We start from the raw sequence: 19,507 nt of genomic DNA on the forward strand, positions 1-19,507 counted from the left end.
TGGATGCTGTTTTAGACAAGGTGGTTGGGTAGCGTTTGAGAAGAGACCTAAAAGGGGTGGGGAATACAGTCCTGAGAAGACCCACCAGGGAGGGTTTCACGAGGGCAGAAGTTTGACTATTTTCCTCACTTCTGCATCCCCAGCGCCTAGAACCATCTGACACCCAGCTGGTGCACAGTAAATAATTGCTGAGTGAAAGGATGGATCTGGGGGAAGAGTGTTTTCCAAGTAGAGAGCCCATGTGTATAAAGACTTGAGGGGAAAAGTTGGTTAAGGGGAAAGAGTGAGGGGCAGAGAGATCTGAGAGCAGGGCCCACATCACAGGGCCTCACAGTCACTGCTAAGGAGTGTGGCTGTTATTTTTTATTATTTTTTAGTTTTTGAAACAGGGTCTTGCTCTGTCACCCAGGCTGGAGTGCAGTGGTGCAGTGCGGTGGTGCCATCTTGGCTCACTGCAACCTCAACCTCCCAGGCTCAAGCGATCCTCCCACCTCAGCTTTCCCAGTAGCTGGGATTACAAGCACGCTCTACCATGCCTGGCTAATTTTTGTATTTTTTGTAGAGGCATGGTTTTGCCACGTTGGCCAGGCTGGTCTTGAACTCCTTGGCTCAAGCAAGCTACCTGCCTCGACCTCCCGAAGTGCTGAGGTTACAGGTGTGAGCCACCGTGCCTGGCCTTGGCTGTTATTTTTATTGTGCTGCAAAGCCATTGAAAAGTTTTCCATCCTGGCGAACACGGTGAAACCCCGTCTCTACTAAAAAGTACAAAAAAACTAGCCGGGCGAGGTGGCGGGCGCCTGTAGTCCCAGCTACTCGGGAGGTTGAGGCAGGAGAATGGCGTAAACCCGGGAGGCGGAGCTTACAGTGAGCTGAGATCCAGCCACTGCACTCCAGCCTGCGCGACAGAGAGAGACTCCGTCCAAAAAAAAAAAAAAAAAAAAAAAGAAAAAAGAAAAGTTTTAAGCAAGGAATGTGCCATGATATTTTATTTTATTTATTTTATTTTGAGACAGAGTCCCACTCTGTAGCCCAGGCTGGAGTGTAGTGGCACGATCATGGCTCACTGCGACCTCCACCTCCTGGGTTCAAGCAATTCTTGTGCCTCAGCCACCCAAGTAGCTGGGATTACAGGCATACACCACCATGCCCGGCTAATTTTTATATGTTTAATAGAGACAGCGTTTTGCCTTGTTGGCCATGCTGGTCTTGAACTCCTTGCCTCAAATGATCCATCTGCCTTGGCCCCCCAAAGTGCTGGGATTACAGGCATTAGCCGCCGTGCCCAGCCTGATCAATTTTTTTCTCCTTTTTATCGAGGTGAAATTTATGTCACATAAAAATAACTACTTTAATGAGTGCAATTCAGTGGCATTTAGTACATTCACAGTGTTGTGCAATCACTACTGCCATCCAGCTCTAAAACATTTTCATAACCTCCCAGAAAACTCATACCCATTAAGCAGTCGCTCCCCATTCCCTCCCCGCTACCCCAACCCCTGGCAACCACCCATCTTTCTGTCTCCATGGGTTTACCTATTGCAAATATTTCACGTAAATTGAATCATCCAATGTGTGGGCTACCTCCAATATATGGTCTTTCACCTGGCATGATATTTCCAACTTTTCAAAGTTCATCCACATCATGGCATATACCAGTACTGCATTCCCCGCACCTTTTTTTTTTTTTTTTTTTGAGACGGACTCTTGCTCTCTCGCCCAGGCTGGAGTACAGTGGTATGATCTCGGCTCACTGCTGCAGCCTCCGCCTCCTGAGTTCAAGCAATTTTCTCCTGCCTCAGCCTCCTGAGTAGCTGCGACTATGGGCGCACACCACCACACCTGGCTAATTTTTGTATTTTTAGTAGAGACAGGGTTTCACCATGTTGGCCAGGATGGTCTCGACCTCCTGACCTCGTGATCCACTCACCTTGGCCTCCCAAAGTGCTGGGTTTACATGCGTGAGCCACTGTGCCTGACCTGCATTCCTTTTTACGGCTGAATAATATTCCATTGTATACATAGACCAGCGGTATCTAATTTTTAAATCATTTAAAAATGATTGCACTGGCTGCTGTCTCGAGGAACACCTTAGTGGGACAAGAGTAGAAACAGAATGGTCCATTTAGGAAGCTGTTGGAGGGCGTGGATGAGAGAAGATGTTGCCTTTGTTTGAGTGGCAGCTGTGTCAGGCATGCAGCCAGCTTGGATGTGCATAAGAGGAAGAGAGGAATCGGGGTGACTGTGGGGTTTGGCCAGGGCACCTGGCGAACGGCGAGGCTGGTTTCCCCTCTAAGGAGGACATGGGAGGAGCAGTTTGCTGGGGCCGAGAAATGAGAGTTTTCTCTGGGCACGGATCATTTGAGATGCCTGCTTAAAATTCAAGTGAGGATATAAGGATTCCATTGTGTGACTCAGCATGAATTATTTACCATATCCCATATTGATGGCTATTTGGATGGCTTCCAGTTTTGCTAGCATAGCCAGTGTCACGATCAACTTGGCCTACGGATTTGTGGGAGTGTTCCGGAGGGATACATTCCAAGAAGTGAAAGTGCTGGGTCAAAGGGTATGAATTTTTTCTAAGTGTATACTGCCAAATAGCTGTTCCAAAAGACTTCACCAATTTATATTCCTATCAAAAGTGCATGAGAATGTGAAATTTCCCATACTCTTGCTAACAGTCAGTGTCATCAGTCTTTAAAATAAAAGCTTTGCCCATCTCGAAGGCCAAATATAATATTATTGTTTTAACCTAAACAGAATGTTACCTGGCCGCATACTAGTAATCCCATGTGGATGTACCATAATTTATTTAGCCATTTTTCATAACTAGTTGTTTCCAGGTGTTTTTATTGTTTGTGCTCTTATAAATAACCATTAACAAACATATTTTTTTATTTTTGAGATTGGGGTCTCACTCAGTTGCCCAGACTGGAGTGCCGTGGTGCCATCACAGCTCACTGCCACCTCAACCTTCCCAGGCTCAGTGCTCCTTCCACCTCAGCCTCCTGAGTAGCTGGGACTACAGGTGTGCACCACCATGCCTGGCTAATGGTTTTGTATTTTGTTGCCCAGGCTGGTCTTGAGTTCCTGGGCTCAAGTGGTTAACCCATTTTGGCCTCCCAAAGTGCTAGGATTACAGGCATGGGTCGTTGCACCCGGCCAACAAGCATCTTTATGCACAAAAGCTTTGCCTGCATTGTAGCCTATTTTCTTAGGATTGGTTCTCTGGATAGAATAACCCGGGGGAAGAAGAAGACCCTTTTTGTGGCTTTTGTGATATTTTGTTGAATTATTTTCCAGAAAGACTACAACAGTTTCTATACAGGCTCCTCAGCATTGAGTGTTTTTATTGGCTTTTAGCTATTTAGACAACTCCCTGTCATTTTCATGGATGACATATCATTTTGATTTTTCCTGCTTTGACTGGTAGGCCACACAGTGGGGCTTATGTGGTCAAGTGACTGATGGAATCTGAACCCAGGTTAACTCAGAAGGGGCCTGATGGGGCCACGGTACCACTCTGTGTTTTCCCAGGTCCTGGTTGTATAACTGGAATAGACACACATGGTAGGTGGCAGAATCTGTCATTGGCGCACTGACCCATGGAGTCAGGGCCATTATGGTAGAAAAAGCCACATGGAAGCTCCTGGAACTCCCTGTCTTTCCCAGAATAGTAATTCAAAAGCAATTCTCTAACCTTTGTGGAAATTGTGGAGATTGGTGTCACCATTAACAGCTTGGAAGAAGCAGGGGTAGTGATCCCATCCCCATTCAGCTGGTCCGTTTGGCCTGTACAGAAGGCAGATGGATTTTGGAAGAATGACTTTGGATTATTGTCAACGTGATCGGGGTGACTCCAATTGCAGTTCCTGTCCCAAATGAAGTTTATCTACTGGAGCAAGTCAGCACAGCCGTTGGCAGCTGGTGTGAGTTACTAACCTGGCAGATGCTTTTTTCTTCATACCAGTTTCCAAGGGCTACCAGAAGGCAAGGGTTCACATCTTCACAGTCTTGCTCAGTGCAACATCAATTTTCCCACTTTCTGTCCTGATTTAGGCTGCAAAGAACTTGAACTCTACAGTCCACATAGCCTCACACTGGTCCCCTACATTGACAACATTATGCTGATCAGATCTGATGAGCAGGAAGTAGTTGAGTAAGTGCAGTTGGCATTAAACCTGGTGGATGGCAGTCTGGCAGGGTCCAGTCTGGCAGGGTCCAGAATGGATACAAAACAGCACCGGTTGCCAGGCGCAGTGGCTCACGCCTGTAATCCCAGCACTTTGGAAGGCTGAGGCAGGAGGACTGTTTGAGCTCAGGAGTTCAAGACCAGCCTGGGCAACATAGCAGGACCTTGTCTCTACTAAATATTAAAAAAAAAAATAGCTGAGCATGGTGCATGCCTATAGTCACAGCTACTTGGAAGGCTGAGGTGGGAGGATCACTTGAGCCTGGGAGTTCGAGACTACAGTGAGCTATGATCACGCTGCTGGATTCCAGCGTGGGCAACAGGGCGAGACCCTGTTTCAAAAACAAAAACAAAACCTGGGCTGGGCGCAGTGGCTCGCGCCTGTAATACCAGCACTTTGGGAGGCTGAGGTGGGTGGATCACCTGAGGTCAGGTGTTCGAGACCAGCCCGGCCAACACAGTGAAACCCCGTCTCTACTAAGAATACAAAAATCCCAGCTACTCAGGAAACTGAGGCACAAGAATCGCTTGAACCCAGGAAGCAGAGGTTGTAGTGAGCCGAGATTGTGCCACTGCACTCCAGTCTGGGCGACAGCGAGACTCTGTCTCAAAAAAAAAACAAAAACAAAACAAAACCCAGCCCCATTTACTTGAATAGAATCATATCAGTTATTTGAACAGACAGCATTTAGTATAAAGAATTGTTAACTAAATGTAAAATTGTTAACCAGCTAACTTAAAGGGTAAAAAGAAAACTAAGAGGTCATGGCAGTAGCAACGGCAGAAAGCAGCTACCACCCTTAGTCCTTAAGGGACAAGGGGAAGAGTTTGAAAGATGAAAACTTAGAAGCTCAGAGGAGGGGCCCCACAGAGCTGAGACTTAGACTGCTGAGGAGGGGTGCTGTTGGGTTGATGCTGTGACATTTCGTGGACTTTTTGGATTTTGGTGACAACTTGTACCACATTGGGATGTGCTACTTCGAATCCATTTACTTTCCATACACCCCATAAGGCTTTTCATTTGGAGTGAGGTCCAGAGCATCAGAGACTCTGCAGCCAGTCCAGGCTGCATGCGAGCTGATCTGCCACCTGGGCCAGATGTAACCAGCAGATCCGGAGATGAACTCGCAAAGTGTTGATGGCAAATAGGAATGCTGTATGGAGCCTTGAGCAGGCACCAGTGGCTAGCTCATTGTGCAGACCTCTAGGGGTTTTTTGTTTGCTTGTTTGTTTGTTTTAAGAAGAAGTCTTGCTCTTGTCCCCCAGGCTGGAGTGCAGTGGCGCAATCTTGGCTCACTGCAACCTCAGCCTCCCAAGTAGCTGGGATTACAGGCGTCTGCCACCGCGCCTGGCTAATTTTTGTATTTTTAGTAGAGACGGGGTTTCACCATGTTGACTAAGCTGGTCTCAAACGCCTATGCTCAGCTAATTCTTAAAAGCTTTTGTAGCAGCCAGGCGCAGTGGCTTACACCTGTAATCCCAGCACTGTGGGAGGCTGAGGTGGGTGGATCAGGAGATCGAGACCATCCTGGCCAACATGGTGAAATACCATCTCTACTGAAAATACAAAAATTAGCTGGGCATGGTGGCACACACACGCCTGTAGTCCCAGCTACTCGGAAGACTGAGGCAGGAGAATCGTATGAACCTGGGAGGCGGAGATGCAGTGAGCCGAGATCATGCCACTGCACTCCAGCCTGGTGACAGAGCAAGACTCCATCTCAAAAAAAAAAAAAAAAGTTTTTGTAGAGATGGGGTCTCACTGTGTTGCCCAAGCTAGTCTCGAATTCCTGGGCTCAAGCAGTCCTCCTTCTTTGGCCTCTCAAAATGCTGAGATTATAGGCATGAGCCACTGCACCGACCTAACCAGCTTTTTCTGGCCAGAGTGTAAATATTTTCAGCTTTAAGGCCTTATTGTCACAACTCCTCAGCTCTTCTGTTGTATGGAAAGTAGTCATGGACAATACAGTGGGCCTGGCTGTGTTCCAATAAAACTTTATGTACAAAGGCAGACAGATGGGCTGGACTTGGCCCAAGGGTCATAGCTTTCCCACCCCTCACTCTCAGGTGTCATGGAAGTATCATGGCAGGAAGTGGCCACATCTCTAGTTCTGAAGGAAGAAAGGGAAGAGCTGAAACTCTTGGAAACTTAGAGGAAGGGCTCCGTGGAGCTGAAAGTCAGACCCTGGGAGAGGTGCTCGCAGCTGGCGCTGGGTTCTGGAGAGAGGCTGGATGAGATGGGTTTGTAGATGTCGGGAAGCTGCACACCGGATTCTCTGCTGCCAGGAGAAGAAACGATGCTGCCAGGGAGAGGGCGGAAGACGGCTGGGGTGGGAGAGGAGACAGGAAGGAGCAATCCCTCCTCCCTCCTCAGTCTGGCAACCTCCCTCTAGCGCCCCCTATTGGCAGAGCCTGGCAGAGCGCAGCGGGCAAAGCAGGAATATGGTTTGCACAGAACAGGGTATACAGGATGGGTTGGGAGCTGGGGGACTATCACAAGTGCTTTGATTGGCTTTGGGCATTTAGATGACACCCCCCCCATCATTATGGATGACTTATCATTCTAATTCTTCCTGATTTCATTTCAGAGATTAAATAACTGTGAGGGGGCCCATCAGGGTAGGGGCTAGAGGGTCAGGGTGGGGAAGTCATCTCTAAGAAATAGGTCTTGTACCATACGTGGTGGCTTACACTTGTAATCCTAGCACTTTGAGAAGCCGAGGTGGAAGGATTGCTTGAGCCAAGGAGTTCAAGACCAGCCTGGGCAGCATAGTGAGACCCCCATCTCTACAAAAAATGAAAAAATTAGCCAGGCGAGGTGCCACATACCTGTAGTCCCAGCTACTCAGGAGGTTGAGGTATAGGAGAATCGCTTGAGCCCAAGAGTTTGAGGCTGCAGTGAACCATTTTCACACCACTGTACTCCAGCCTGGGTGACAGAGCAAAACTCTGTTTCAAAAACAAAAACAAATAAATAAGCCTTTCTTTTAGAAATGAAAAGTGAGTAGGAGGAGGGAAGGGGGCTCCAAAGACTCTAGGAGGAGCCTAGGAGGAACTTGCAGCATTTAGGATCCTTCCATCCCACCTTCAGATGAAACCCAAATCTCACCATCTCTCTCCACCACCACTGCTGCCACTCAGTCCTGCCCCCAGCACCACCATGGGCATCTGCAGTTGGCTCCCTGGTTCCCACATCCACTCTTGTGCCTGTGGTCTGATAATGTCACTCTCTTTTCACACCTTCCTATATGACATCCTCATGCAATGTCCTCCATTGCCTAAGGTGCAGAATCCAGTTCCCTTACTGTGGCCCGCAAGGCCCTGCCAGGCTCTGGGCCCCACTCTGTTGCCTTCCCTGCCCCTTCTATTCTGCTCCAGCCTTACTGGATGCTGCAAGTCTCTTCCCACCTCAGGGACTGAACCCACTGATCCCTCAGCCTGGAATCTTCCCCCTAGGTCTTCTCCTGCCTTTTCTGTACTTCCTTCATGTTGCTATTCAAATAAGACCCCCCTTGCAACAGTGGGGAGCAGATCTAAAACATCATCTTCCCCTAGTCTCTCTCTAGCTGCCTGCTTGATTTTTCATCACAGCACTTGTCGCTACCTGACATTGTATGTTTCTATTCACCGCTGTATCCCCAAAGCTAGAATTGTGCTGGGCTAGTGGAGGGTGCTCTGCAAATATTTGTCAAGCAGGTAAATAAATGAAAGAATGAACAAATGGAAAGGGCAATGTGGCTGCAATGTGGGACACAGGGCAAGATGGTAGGGGGTGAGGCTGTGGGGGTTGGATGGTGCAGGACGTTTTGGGGCCAGGTGTAAGGCAGGGTGTCATAAGGGGAACAGGTGTGGGGCACAGTCTTATTGGGGTGATAGGTGTGGTCAGGGCCTCGTCGGGTTGGGTGGGGCGTTTGGATGATAGTTTAAGAACAAGATGGGGTGCGGTGGCTCATGCCTGTAATCCCAGCACTTTGGGAGGCTGAGGCAGGTGGATCACCTGAAGTCAGGAGTTCAAGACCAGCCTGGGCAACATGGCAAAACCCTGTCTCTACTAAAATACAAAAATTAGCTGGGCATGGTGGCATTCACCTGTAATCCCAGCTACTCAGGAGGCTGAGGCAGGATAATTGCTTGAGCCTGGGAGGTTGCACTGAACCAAGATTGTATCCCTGCACTCCAGCCTGGGTGATAAGACTCCGTCTCGGCCGGGCGCAGTGGCTCAAGCCTGTAATCCCAGCACTTTGGGAGGCCGAGGCGGGTGGATCACGAGGTCAGGAGATCGAGACCATCCTGTCTAACATGGTGAAACCCCGTCTCTACTAAAAAATACAAAAAACTAGCCGGGCGAGGTGGCGGGCGCCTGTAGTCCCAGCTACTCGGAGGCTGAGGCGGGAGAATGGCGTGAACCCGGGAGGCAGAGCTTGCAGTGAGCCGAATTGCGCCACCGCACTCCAGCCTGGGCGACACAGCGAGACTCCGTCTCAAACACAACCCGACGAGGCCGACTCCGTCTCAATAATAATAATAATAATAATAATAATAATAATAATAATAAATAGGGCCGGGCGTAGTGGCTCATGCCTGTAATCCCAGCACTTTGGGAGGCTCAGGCAGGCGGATTACCTGAGGTCAGGAGTTTGAGACCAACCTGGCCATCGTGGTGAAACCCCATCTCTACTAAAAATAAAAAATTAGCTAGGCATGGTGGCACACGCCTGTAGTCCCAGCTACTCGGGAGGCTGAGGCAGGGGAATCCCTGAAACCCAGGAGGCAGAGATTGGGCTACAGAGCAAGACTTGGTCTCAAAAATAATAATAGTCATAGTAATAATAAAAAGAACAAGGTGCCATGTCTTATACCGGTAATCCAAGCACTTTGGCTGAGGCAGGAGGATCACTTGAGCCCAGCAGTTCGAGACCAGCCTGGGGAACATAGCCATATCCTGGTCTTTCTAAGAAGTAAAATTAGTCAGGCGTAGTGGCTCGCACCTGTAGTTCCAGCTACTCAGGAGGCTGACGTGGGAGGATCACTTGAGGAGTTCAAGGCTGCAGTGACTTATGATTGCACCACTGCATTCCAGCCTGGTTAACAAAGCGAGACACTGTCTCTAAAAATAAAAATATGAACAAGCAGAGTCATTGCAGAATTTATTTATTTATTTTTAGTTTTAGTAGAGATGGAGTCTTGCTACATTACCTAGGCTGGTCTTGGACTCTTGGCTCAAGCATTCCTCCTGATTCGGCCTCCCAAAGTGCTGGGTTAACAGACATGAGCCACTGTGCCCAGCCCATTGCAGAATCTAAGCAGGGGAATACTGTGACCAGACTGTCATATGTTGAGATCTCTGGGGCTGCAGGCTGTATGTCCTGGGAGGCAGAGACCAGCTATTCAGTCAGAGATGGTGGCATGGGCGGGTGTGAGTGGCGGAGGCAGAAGGCAGTGACTCTGTTCCAGAGGTGTTTAGGGGTCAAAATCGGGGGCTTGAGGATGGATGCAGTGAGGGGTGAGGGAGAGGCTGTGTACAGGACAACCCCCATGCTTCTGCCTGAGATGGTGCTGGATGGAAGATTGGATGTGGAGCAGTGTCAGGGAGAGATGGAGGCTGCTGCTGCCACCATATTGGCCAGAGGTTCAAGGACTCGCTGACTCCTCCCATCAGTAAGCCCTCATTTCTTGAACTCCCTGGGATCCAGGGAGGAGTCACCCAACTGGGCCTGACCTCAGGTACCCCCAGCCATGGAGGGACCAGGGCTGCAGGCAGATAAAGCCCCTAGGCGGGGAGTGGTTCTGAATCCAGGGGTTGACTGTGGCAAGAGGCTTAGTCTCTGTGCCTCAGTTTCTTCATGTGTAGAATGGTAGAAATGGAGGTCCCTCTGCATTGGGTTGCTCTGGGGACCAAACAGGCTACTCTGAGGAAAACCCTGGGACAGGGGCTGCATGGGGTAAGTGCTGTGTGCATGCGAGTGTCTGACTGCGTGAGGTTTTATTGTGGTACCAGGGAAGAAGAGGTCTCTGCATCTGGGAGGGCCCCAGAGGAAGCAGCAACATTCCGGGGTTTCAGCGGAGGAGGATGGGACATGAGACACAGCAGATCCTGCTCTAAGCTGGCCCCGAGCAGTGCCAGAAACACATGACATGTCCAACTGGCCTTGCTTCTGAAATGTTTGTGGTTTAGCAGCACAGGCAGAGAAGAAACAGATATTTTCCAAATTGAGCGATGTGTTGAGATCAAGTGGTGTCCAGGGAGTGGGGGTCCATGAATGGCATCCCAGAGGAGCGAAGGCATGAGGGGCCCTGGAGGGATGGATAGGATCCAGCTCTACAGGGTGGACAGGCGCCTCAGACAGAGCCAGAAAGAAGCTGGCACGAGAGAGAGGGGTGGCGAGTGGCCCAGGAATGCGGTGGGGGAGCCATCGGCTGCCTAGAATGCCAGTCAGAGAGGCTGTACTCGGTCAAACCCAAGCAGGGTCTGTTGGGAACCTGCCGTCTGTGGGCTCTGGGCTGCCCCACTGAGCCAGACAGGCAAGGAACCTGTAATGGAGTGAAGACAGCCTATTACCAAGCATCTGAGCAAGGCCATCTCCAGTCGTGCTAAGAACAGGGTGATGGGGCCTGGCGTGGTGCTCATGCCTGTCATCCCAACACTTTGGGAGGCTGAGGTGGGCAGGTCACCTGAGGTTAGGAGTTCGAGACGAGCCTGACCAATTTGGTGAAACCCCGTCTCTACAAAATATACAAAAATTAGCTCGGCATGGTGGCATGCCCCTGTAATCCCAGCTACTCGGGAGGCTGAGGCAGGAGAATCACTTGAACCCAGGAGACGGAAGTTGCAGTGACCTGAGATTGCGCCTTTGCACTCCAGCCTGGGTGACAGAGCAAGACTCCATCTTAAAAAAAAAAAAAAAAAGGGCCTGGGGAATGTGAGAGGACCCTAGGGTAGGAGTGAGGTGGGGTCTGGAGGCTGCTTTGGTGAGGGCTGAAGGGGTGGGTGTGATGGGAGCCTGGAATGGGGAAGAAGAGCTTGGGGGAGAGCATGTGCAAAGGCCCTGAGGCGGGCATGAGCCTGCTGCGTTGAGGAAAGAACAGGCCATCGTGGCTGGAGCAGAGCTGGCAAGACAGAAGATATGAGGGGAGGCTGGCAGGGCAGCTGAGCCCCAGGTCGCCAGGGCCTCTTGGCCATGAGAGGGTTTTGTCTTAGGTGCTGGGGGAAGCCATGACAGGTTTTAAACAGGAGACTGTCCCCTTGGCTTATATGTGAGGAATGGATTGGGAGGTTATGAGTGGCGACAGGGGGCGCCGGGGAGGCAGCCAGTGCTGTAGTCAGGAGTGAGATACCAGTGGCCCAGGCCCAGGCAGTAGAGTTGTAGAGAAATGGACAGATCCAAGGAGTGTTTCAGGAGCAGAGCCGCTGTCCTTGCCTGGCCCAGCAAGAGGCAGGTGTCTGGCCTGAGGCATGGCCCCAGGAGTGAGTGAGGAGAAGGCCAGTGTGGGAACAAAGGATGGGGGGCCCTTAGGCTTTCAGGAGGAAGTGGGATCTTGAGCGTCTGGCCCCAGGACCAGAGCCCACCTGAAAGGCCGTTGCTTCCTCCTCTCTGAAATGAGGATGTGGCCACCAAGCAGGGCCTTGCTGGGACAGACCCCCAGTGGGTGCTTAAAATAATTAGAGTCCTATATTAGTTGTGATGATTCCCACAACGACTAACGTATTAGTCATAAAAGTGGCAAGTGTACGAGAAAGGGGAGAGAAATTCCCTATGCTCAACACCCAGGAATTCCCAGAGAGATTCTCCAAATCCACATTCTGGGCCCCTGCCACACCGCCGCCTCTGGATGATGCTTCAGGGCTGTGCTGTCTCACTCTGCTCCTCGGTTATATTGAGGCTAGTGCCATCTCTCCCGTACCTGGCTTTAGCTGTTTAGCCTGGGCCATTTCCCTCTCTGCTTGGGGTCATCTTTGGGGTCTGTGTCCTCTCTCCCCAACCCTGGATTTCACGGTGGGCCTGTCTGCTCTCTCTTTGACCATGGGTTTTGTTTTTAGCCTGTGCCACCTCTCTCTACCTCGTGGTTATCTTTTGTGCCTGTGCCATCTCTCACCGACCTTGGGTTTGTATCTGGGTCCTGTGCCATCTATTTCTGACTCCAGGTGAAGTTTTGGGCCTGGGCCACCTCTCCTTCATCCAGGGTTGTGGTTTGGTACTGGTGTCATCTCCTGACCAGGATGCTGTTTGGGGCTTGTGCCCTATCTCCCTGACTATACACTGGGCCGGGGCCTGGGTTATATCTCCACTGGCTGTGGAGACATGCTGACCTGCACCCTTCCTCCCTACCCAGGGTCATTTCTGGGCCCTGCATCCTCTCTCCCTGCTCTGTGTTCTGTCTGGGCCTGTATTATCTCGAGTTCTGTCAGTCTCAGCCCCTTCAGGACCTTGGCTCTTTTATGGCCCTAGGGAGAAGTTGCTGCTTGAATTGGAGTTTGGGGAGAGCCCCCATCCCCAGCCCTTGATGCTGGGGCACAGTTGAGGCCTAGGGGACGGAGTCAGTGTGCCTGGAGACGTGAGATGATGAGGATGGATATGTGATGACAGTCCGATTTCAGGCCCAAGGTGGACTCCTGCAGTCAGTCCAGGCTCCTGGCCCATTCTGCTCCCTACCTCTCTCTCTCTTACCTCCCTCAGTTGCTCACTCTCCATGCATTTCTCTCTAACTGTCCACTTCTGTCTTCCCCTCTGCCCCCCTCCGCCCCCGCCTGGCTTCCCCTCCAGCAGAAGGCAGACCTGGCTGTGGCCGCCTTCACCATCACAGCTGAGCGGGAGAAGGTCATCGACTTTTCCAAGCCCTTCATGACCCTGGGGATCAGCATCCTCTACCGAGTGCACATGGTATGGTTCCCCTGGAGACCATGGGCTGCTTGCCTGGCATGGAGGCTCGGAGGCTGCGAGTGGGAGCCAGACTTCCCCAGGACCTCAGATGGGCCGGTCAGGCTCCCAAGTCCCTGGTGGGGCAGGGGCTGGGTGTGAGGCTCAGGCCAGGGGTGGCTCTGGGTCTCATTCCCTCTCCCCACAGGGCCGCAAGCCTGGCTACTTCTCCTTCCTGGACCCCTTCTCCCCTGCCGTGTGGCTCTTCATGCTTCTTGCCTACTTGGCTGTCAGCTGTGTCCTGTTTCTGGCTGCCAGGTGAGTCCACTGCCTACTGGGAAGGAAGGGGCTGGAGGAGGCACGAGCCGGGGCCTCTGGGACTGACCTGCCCCTTCTCTCTCGGAACTGTCCTTGGCCTCCCCTTTGGGGCCTTGGATTCCCTGCACCCTCCTTTCTCAATTTTGTACCCTGTGTCTGAGTCTCATTCTTCCCCTTGTGGCTCTGACTGCTCTGTGATTCTGTGTTTGGGTCTCTCCCCTTCCCTCCTCTCCCTTTTTTACCGCGTCCTTTTTCTATTTCTCTCTGTGCATCTCTGTGTCTGTCTCTGCCTCTTCTGTCTCCATCTCTGTGCATCTCTCTCTGCCTCTTCTCTGTGTGTCTCTGTCCATCTCACTCCTTTTTCCATCTCTCCCCTTTTTCTTCTGATCACTGTGACTTCATCTTTTTCCTTTGCTTCTCTCCTTTTCCTCCCCACCTGGGCCCTGGGCTCCATCCACCCGCTGCACATCTCTCCACAGGCTGAGCCCCTACGAGTGGTATAACCCGCACCCATGCCTGCGCGCACGCCCCCACATCCTGGAGAACCAGTACACGCTGGGCAACAGCCTGTGGTTTCCCGTGGGGGGCTTCATGCAGCAGGGCTCGGAGATCATGCCCCGGGCGCTGTCCACGCGCTGTGTCAGCGGAGTCTGGTGAGAAGCTTTCTATCTGCCTCTGCCCGGGGTAGGGGAGGGACCCATCTGAGGCCTGGGTGGGGTTGGGGCTGTGGCATCTCCTGGCAGATTTGATTCCCCGTTTCCCCCTGCAGAGCTGAAAGACGAGGAATGGGGTGGGGAGAGCTGAGCTCCAGCTCTGCCGCTCACTGGCTGTGTGAGTTTAGCTAGGTCGCACCCCTCCCCTTGCCTCAGTGGCCTTCCCTGAAAGATGAGGAGAAAGATGCCCACGTCTCAGGGTTGTGAGGATTCAGTGAGGCTGCTATGGAAGAGTGCTCTGTGAGCCCTACAGCCTTGTGTGGGCAGGAGGCGTACAATTGTAACAGGATCAGTGTCACTGTCTTGGACGTTGCCCTGGTCATCACAGGGACATAGAATCTCCAAGCCAAGATAGCCGTCACTGCCTAGATGTTTTCTCAAAGTCCCACAGGGACCCAGTATCTCAGACAGAACTTCTTTGCCCCCGTCCCAAGCCCCAAGAAACTACATGTCAGACGGCAAACACCCACAGCTTGTGGTGTCTGGCCCACAGGTTTGATATTGTTGTTGCTGTTGTTATTTTGAGAGAGTCTCCCTCTGTCACCCAGGCTGGAGTGTGGTGGCACAATCTCGGCTCACTGCAGCCTCCACCTCCTAGGTTCAAGCGATTCTTTTTTTTTTTTTGAGACAGAGCCTCGCTTTGTTGCCAGGCTGGAGTGCAGTGGCGTGATCTTGGCTCACTGCAACCTCTACCTCCCGGGTTCAAGAGATTTTCCTGCCTCAGCCTCCTGAGTAGTTGGGACTATAGGCATGCACTACCACACTCGGCTAGCTTTTTGTATTTTAGTAGAGACGGGTTTCACCATGTTGGCCAGGATGGTCTCGAACTCCTGACCTCGTGATCCACCTGCCTTGGCCTCCCAAAGTGTTGGAATTACAGGCGTGAGCCACCGCGCCTGGCACACCTGGCTAATTTTTGTATTTTTAGTAGAGACAGGGTTTCACCGTGTTGGCCAGGCTGGTCTTGAACTCCTGACATCAAGTGATCTGCCTGCCTCAGCCTCCCAAAGTGCTGGGATCACAGGTGTGAGCTACCATGCCCAGCCTTGGCTCACAGTTTTAAGAAACTGGGAATTGAATGCCAACACTTGGAGCACATTCACTCACAAATTTAGATTTCTTGCTTTCCTTGAAAATCTGGGAGATCTGGCAGCGCTTGGCTGGCATTCCTGCCTGGTGTCACCGTCTGCTCCCATCCACCCCCGTTCCCACTGCCCACTGCAGTCGCCTGCTGGCCTGGCCTCCGTAAGCATCCACGTTTGCTACCCTGGGCTTTAAATAGCAGCTGGACTTGGTTGCTGTTCCTGCAATTCTTCTCACCTCCTGTTCCTCACAAGAACCACGGAGAGCCGAGGAGAATGCTTGGAACAGGGAATATGCTCCCTGTTTATGGATTAGGAGACTGAGACCCAGAGAGAAGGAATAGCTTGCTAAAGACTGTGTAGTCAGCTAGAGGCAGGGCCGGGCTGGGGCCAGGACCAGGCTCCTTCCCCCATGCCAGTGGGCCCTCAGCACTGTCCAAGCTCAGCCTAGCCCTCAAGGCCCTTGGGAGCCTCTCCAGGGCAACCCCAGGTATCTGGCCTTCTTGAGGAACACTTCTTCCTCACCTCCCCACCACAGAATTCACTCACCCATGGTCATTCTTTTACAGGAAAAGGGTCTCGATCCAGACCCCAAGAGAGGGGTCTTGGATCTCTCACAAGGAAAAATTCAGGGCGAGTCCATAAAGTGAAAGCATGTTTATTAAGAAAGTAAAGGAATAAAAGAATGGCTACTCCAATTGCTTGAACTCAGGAGGCGGAAGCTGTAGTGAGCTGAGATCTCGCCACTGCACTCCAGCCTGGGTGACCAAGCAAGACTCTGTCTCAAAAAATAAATAAATAAATAAATAAATAAAAGAATGACTACTCCATAGACAGAGCAGCCCCGAGGGCTGCTGGTTGCCCATTTTCATGGTTATTTCTTGATGACGTGCTAAACAAGGGGTGGATTATTCATGCCTCCCCCTTTTAGACCATATAGCGTAACTTCCTGACGTTGCCATGGCATTTGTAAACTGTCATGGTTCCAGTGGGAGTGTAGCAGTGAGGACGACCAGAGGTCACTCTCGTGGCCATCTTAGTTTTGGTGGGTTTTAGCTGGCTTCTTTACTGCAACCCCTTTTATCAGCAAGGTCTTTGTGACCTGTATCTTGTGCCAACCTCCTGTCTCATCCTGTGACTTAGAATACCTTAACCGTCTGGGAATGTAGCCCAGTAGGTTTCAGCCTCATTTTACTCAGTTCCTATTCAAGATGGAGTTGCTCTGGTTCACATGCCTCTAACAATTTCACAGATGCCTATTGAGCCTGTCCATGTGCCACGCACTCAGGTGAGGAATCAGCCCCATCCCTGCCCTGGAGAGGCAGAGGAGCTGACAATAAACTAGTAAACAGATAAATCGACACTGGATTTCCTATTTTATTCAAAGAATAGGTCCCAAAGATATTATCTAATTTGTGCCTTTTTCAATTCAAGACTAACCTTAATAGGTGGCAGTTTTTTCCCTTCTCCTAAGTGGAACTAACTGCGGTATGGCAGGCATTAGCAATTCACTTGGCTTGGACACTTGCAAGTCTTGATGGTTTTTTTAAACGGTTTTGGATGGGCATCATTTCCGATGATACCCCTGTAGAGGATTGCTTGAGCCCAGGATGTTGAGGCTACAGTGAGCTGTGATCGCGCCATGGCACTCCAGCCTGGATGACAGAGCGAGACCGTCTCAAAAAAAAAAAAAAGCACAAAACCCAAAAAAATCCAATGAAAGCCCTATAGCCGTATTTGTTTCCTATTGCTACTGCAAAAAATTACCACAAATTTAGTGGCTTAAAACAATACACATTTATTCTCCTATAGTTCTGGAGGTCAGAAGTCTGAAATAGATCTCAATGGGGTAAAATCAAGTTCTTGGCAGGGCTGGTTCCTTGTGGAGGCTCTATGGTGAGAACCCGTTTCCTTACCTTTTCTAACGTTTCGAAGCCACTTGCATTCCTTGGTTCATGGCCCCTTCCTCCATCTTCAGAACCAGCAGCATAGGATCCACAAATCTCTCTCTGTAACTTCCTTCTTCCATTCATAAGGACCCTTGTGATTCCTTTGGGCCTTCCTGGATAATCCAGAGTAATCCCCCCCATATCCAGATCCTTAACTTAATCACAGCTGCAAAGTCCCTTTTGCCGAGTAAGGTCACATCTTCACGTATTCTGGGGATTATAATAGAGACTTCTTTGGTGCTGGTGGGTGGGGCCTATTCTGCCAGCCACACAGTCCAGGTGAAATGTACTAATATTTTCTATATAATGATGTTGCAGATGCACATAAAATGTGCTATTGAGGAACCAAACAGGATACAGTAACAGAACAGTAGAGCATGGGGGCTGTCAGAGGAGGGTCCCCTGAGGAGGTGAAGTGGGCTGAATCCTAAAGGCAGAAACAGAGTCGTCCATGCCAAGGAGAGGGAGGAGCATTTTAGAGAGGGAGAGGGCCAGGTGTGTGAGGTGCTGAGAGGGCGCCCAGGAGACCTGCCGTGACAAATATGGTGGCGTCCTCACAGGAGGGTTGGGGGAGACCAGTGGCCTCCTCTCTGCTGGTCACTGCTTCTGCCGCCCAGCCAGGGGCCCTTTTCCTGAGGGTCACACTCTCTAGCCAGCTGTTTTCTGCCCCTTCCCATCGCTGTCACCTGGACAGCTCCCACTCATGTTCCCTCCCTCATCGGAGCCTTTGGCCCTGGGGCCCACTCTCTTCTGCACCCAAAGTCCTCCCACACATTCACTCATTCAGCAGATGTTTGAGAATCTTCAGATGTGACGTAGCACCATGACTCAGCAGGCCAGTCCCTGCCCTTGTGGGACTCAGGGTCCAGTGTAGGGGGTGGGATTTGGTGCCATCACCCTTGAGGACTTGGCTGGTAGCTGACCTGCAGCAGCCTGGCCAGAACCCACCAACTGGGCCCCTCCTCTCCAAGGCCCCCTCAGCCCACAGCCTCCTGCAGCCACACCCGAGGTCTTGTCACTATTCAGGACGACTCTGCCTCCGGAGTTAACGTTTCTTTTTTTTTTTTACCCCTTTTTTTTTTGAGATGGAGTCTTGCTCTGTCGCTCAGACTGGAGTGCTGTGGCATGATCTCAGCTCACTGCAACCTCCGCCTCCCAGGTTCAAGTGATTCACCTGCCACAGCCTCCCAAGTAGCTGGGATTACAGGTGTGCGCCACCTTACTTGGCTAATTTTTGTAGTTTTAGTACAGATGGGGTGTTTCCATATTGGCCAGGATGATCTCTAACTCCTGACCTCAAGTGATCCACCCACCTGGGTCAGCCTCCCAAAGTGCTGGAATTACAGGTGTAAGCCATGGCACCTGGCTGGAAGTCGTCTTTTCTCTCCTTCCCTTTCCCTTTCCCTTTCCCTTCCTTTCCTTTCCTTGTCTTGCTCTGTCACCCAGCGTGGAGTACAGTGGCGCGATCTCGGCTCACTGCAAGCTCCACCTCCCAGGTCCACGCCATTCTCCTGCCTCAGCCTCCCAAGTAGCTGGGACTACAAGCACCTGCCACCACACCCGGCTAATTTTTTTTTTTTTTTTTTTTGTATTTTTAGTAGAGATGGGGTTTCACCATGTTAGCCAGGATGGTCTTGATCTCCTGACCTCGTGATCCACCTACCTTGGCCTCCCAAAGTGCAGGGATGTTACAGGCGTGAGCCACTGCGCCCGGCCGGGAGTCAACATTTCTAAGGTTTCACTCTGACCGTGGACCCCATCCCTCCCGACTCTCCCTTGGTCACTTGGTGCGATGAGTCCTCTGACCTCCCTCTTCCCATTCTCTGAGCCCTTCCTGCTTTCACTCATCCATCTCTAGGTGGCTCCTAGGCTGTCTCTGCAGCCATTGTCCTCAACTTTTCCCAAGGTCCTCCTTTCCTCACGCCCTCCTGGCCAGAAAACCATAAAACCTCAGATCTAGCCAGTAGTTGGGCTTTGCCCACCTTCCCCCAACCCCAGCTGCACCAGGGGCACATATGACCCCTTATCCATGCCTCCAGTCTCTGTCTTACCTCCAGGCAGCATTCACCAGGTTAGCCACCCTACTAGAAACTCTCTCCTTGCTTCTAGGCTCTGTGTCCTCCTGGTTTCCTCCAACTTCTCTGGTCCTGTTTCATTTGCTGTGGGTTCCTTCTGCCCTTGCCATCCCTCAAATGGGGCTTCTTGCTCCCACCAGTGAGTTTTCAGTGCTTGCAGACCCAACACCCTCTTTTTATAATAAATATTTTTAAATACATCCTTTTCCACCCCGAGCTGAAATTCAAGGGTAATATATCTTCCTACACGCATAATTTGTAAAAAAATCAATATAACGCCCCAATTGCAATATGAAGGAGAAAAAGCAGGGAAGTGACTTCTA

The 19,507-nt window shown here is 51.1% G+C and overlaps 1 protein-coding gene across 7 annotated transcripts in view; it reads left to right on the forward strand.

Moving 5' to 3' along the window:
* The window catches only part of GRIK5 (glutamate ionotropic receptor kainate type subunit 5), an 81,622-nt gene that overhangs the window by 41,698 nt on the left and 20,417 nt on the right, over positions 1 to 19,507 (forward strand). For 5 of the 7 annotated variants that reach the window (XM_031660275.1, XM_031660272.1, XM_031660270.1 and 2 more), the window contains 3 exons: positions 12,958 to 13,167; positions 13,256 to 13,365; positions 13,845 to 14,018. In XM_031660275.1, the coding sequence (XP_031516135.1) occupies positions 12,958 to 13,167; positions 13,256 to 13,365; positions 13,845 to 14,018 (494 nt within the window). The remainder of the gene's footprint in view (positions 1 to 12,957; positions 13,168 to 13,255; positions 13,366 to 13,844; positions 14,019 to 19,507) is intronic. The other 2 variants (XM_031660271.1, XM_031660274.1) reach the window with 1 other exon arrangement.

The sequence above is a fragment of the Papio anubis genome, chromosome 20, assembly GCF_008728515.1.
Source record: "Papio anubis isolate 15944 chromosome 20, Panubis1.0, whole genome shotgun sequence".
In the NCBI taxonomy this organism is placed as follows: domain Eukaryota; kingdom Metazoa; phylum Chordata; class Mammalia; order Primates; family Cercopithecidae; genus Papio; species Papio anubis.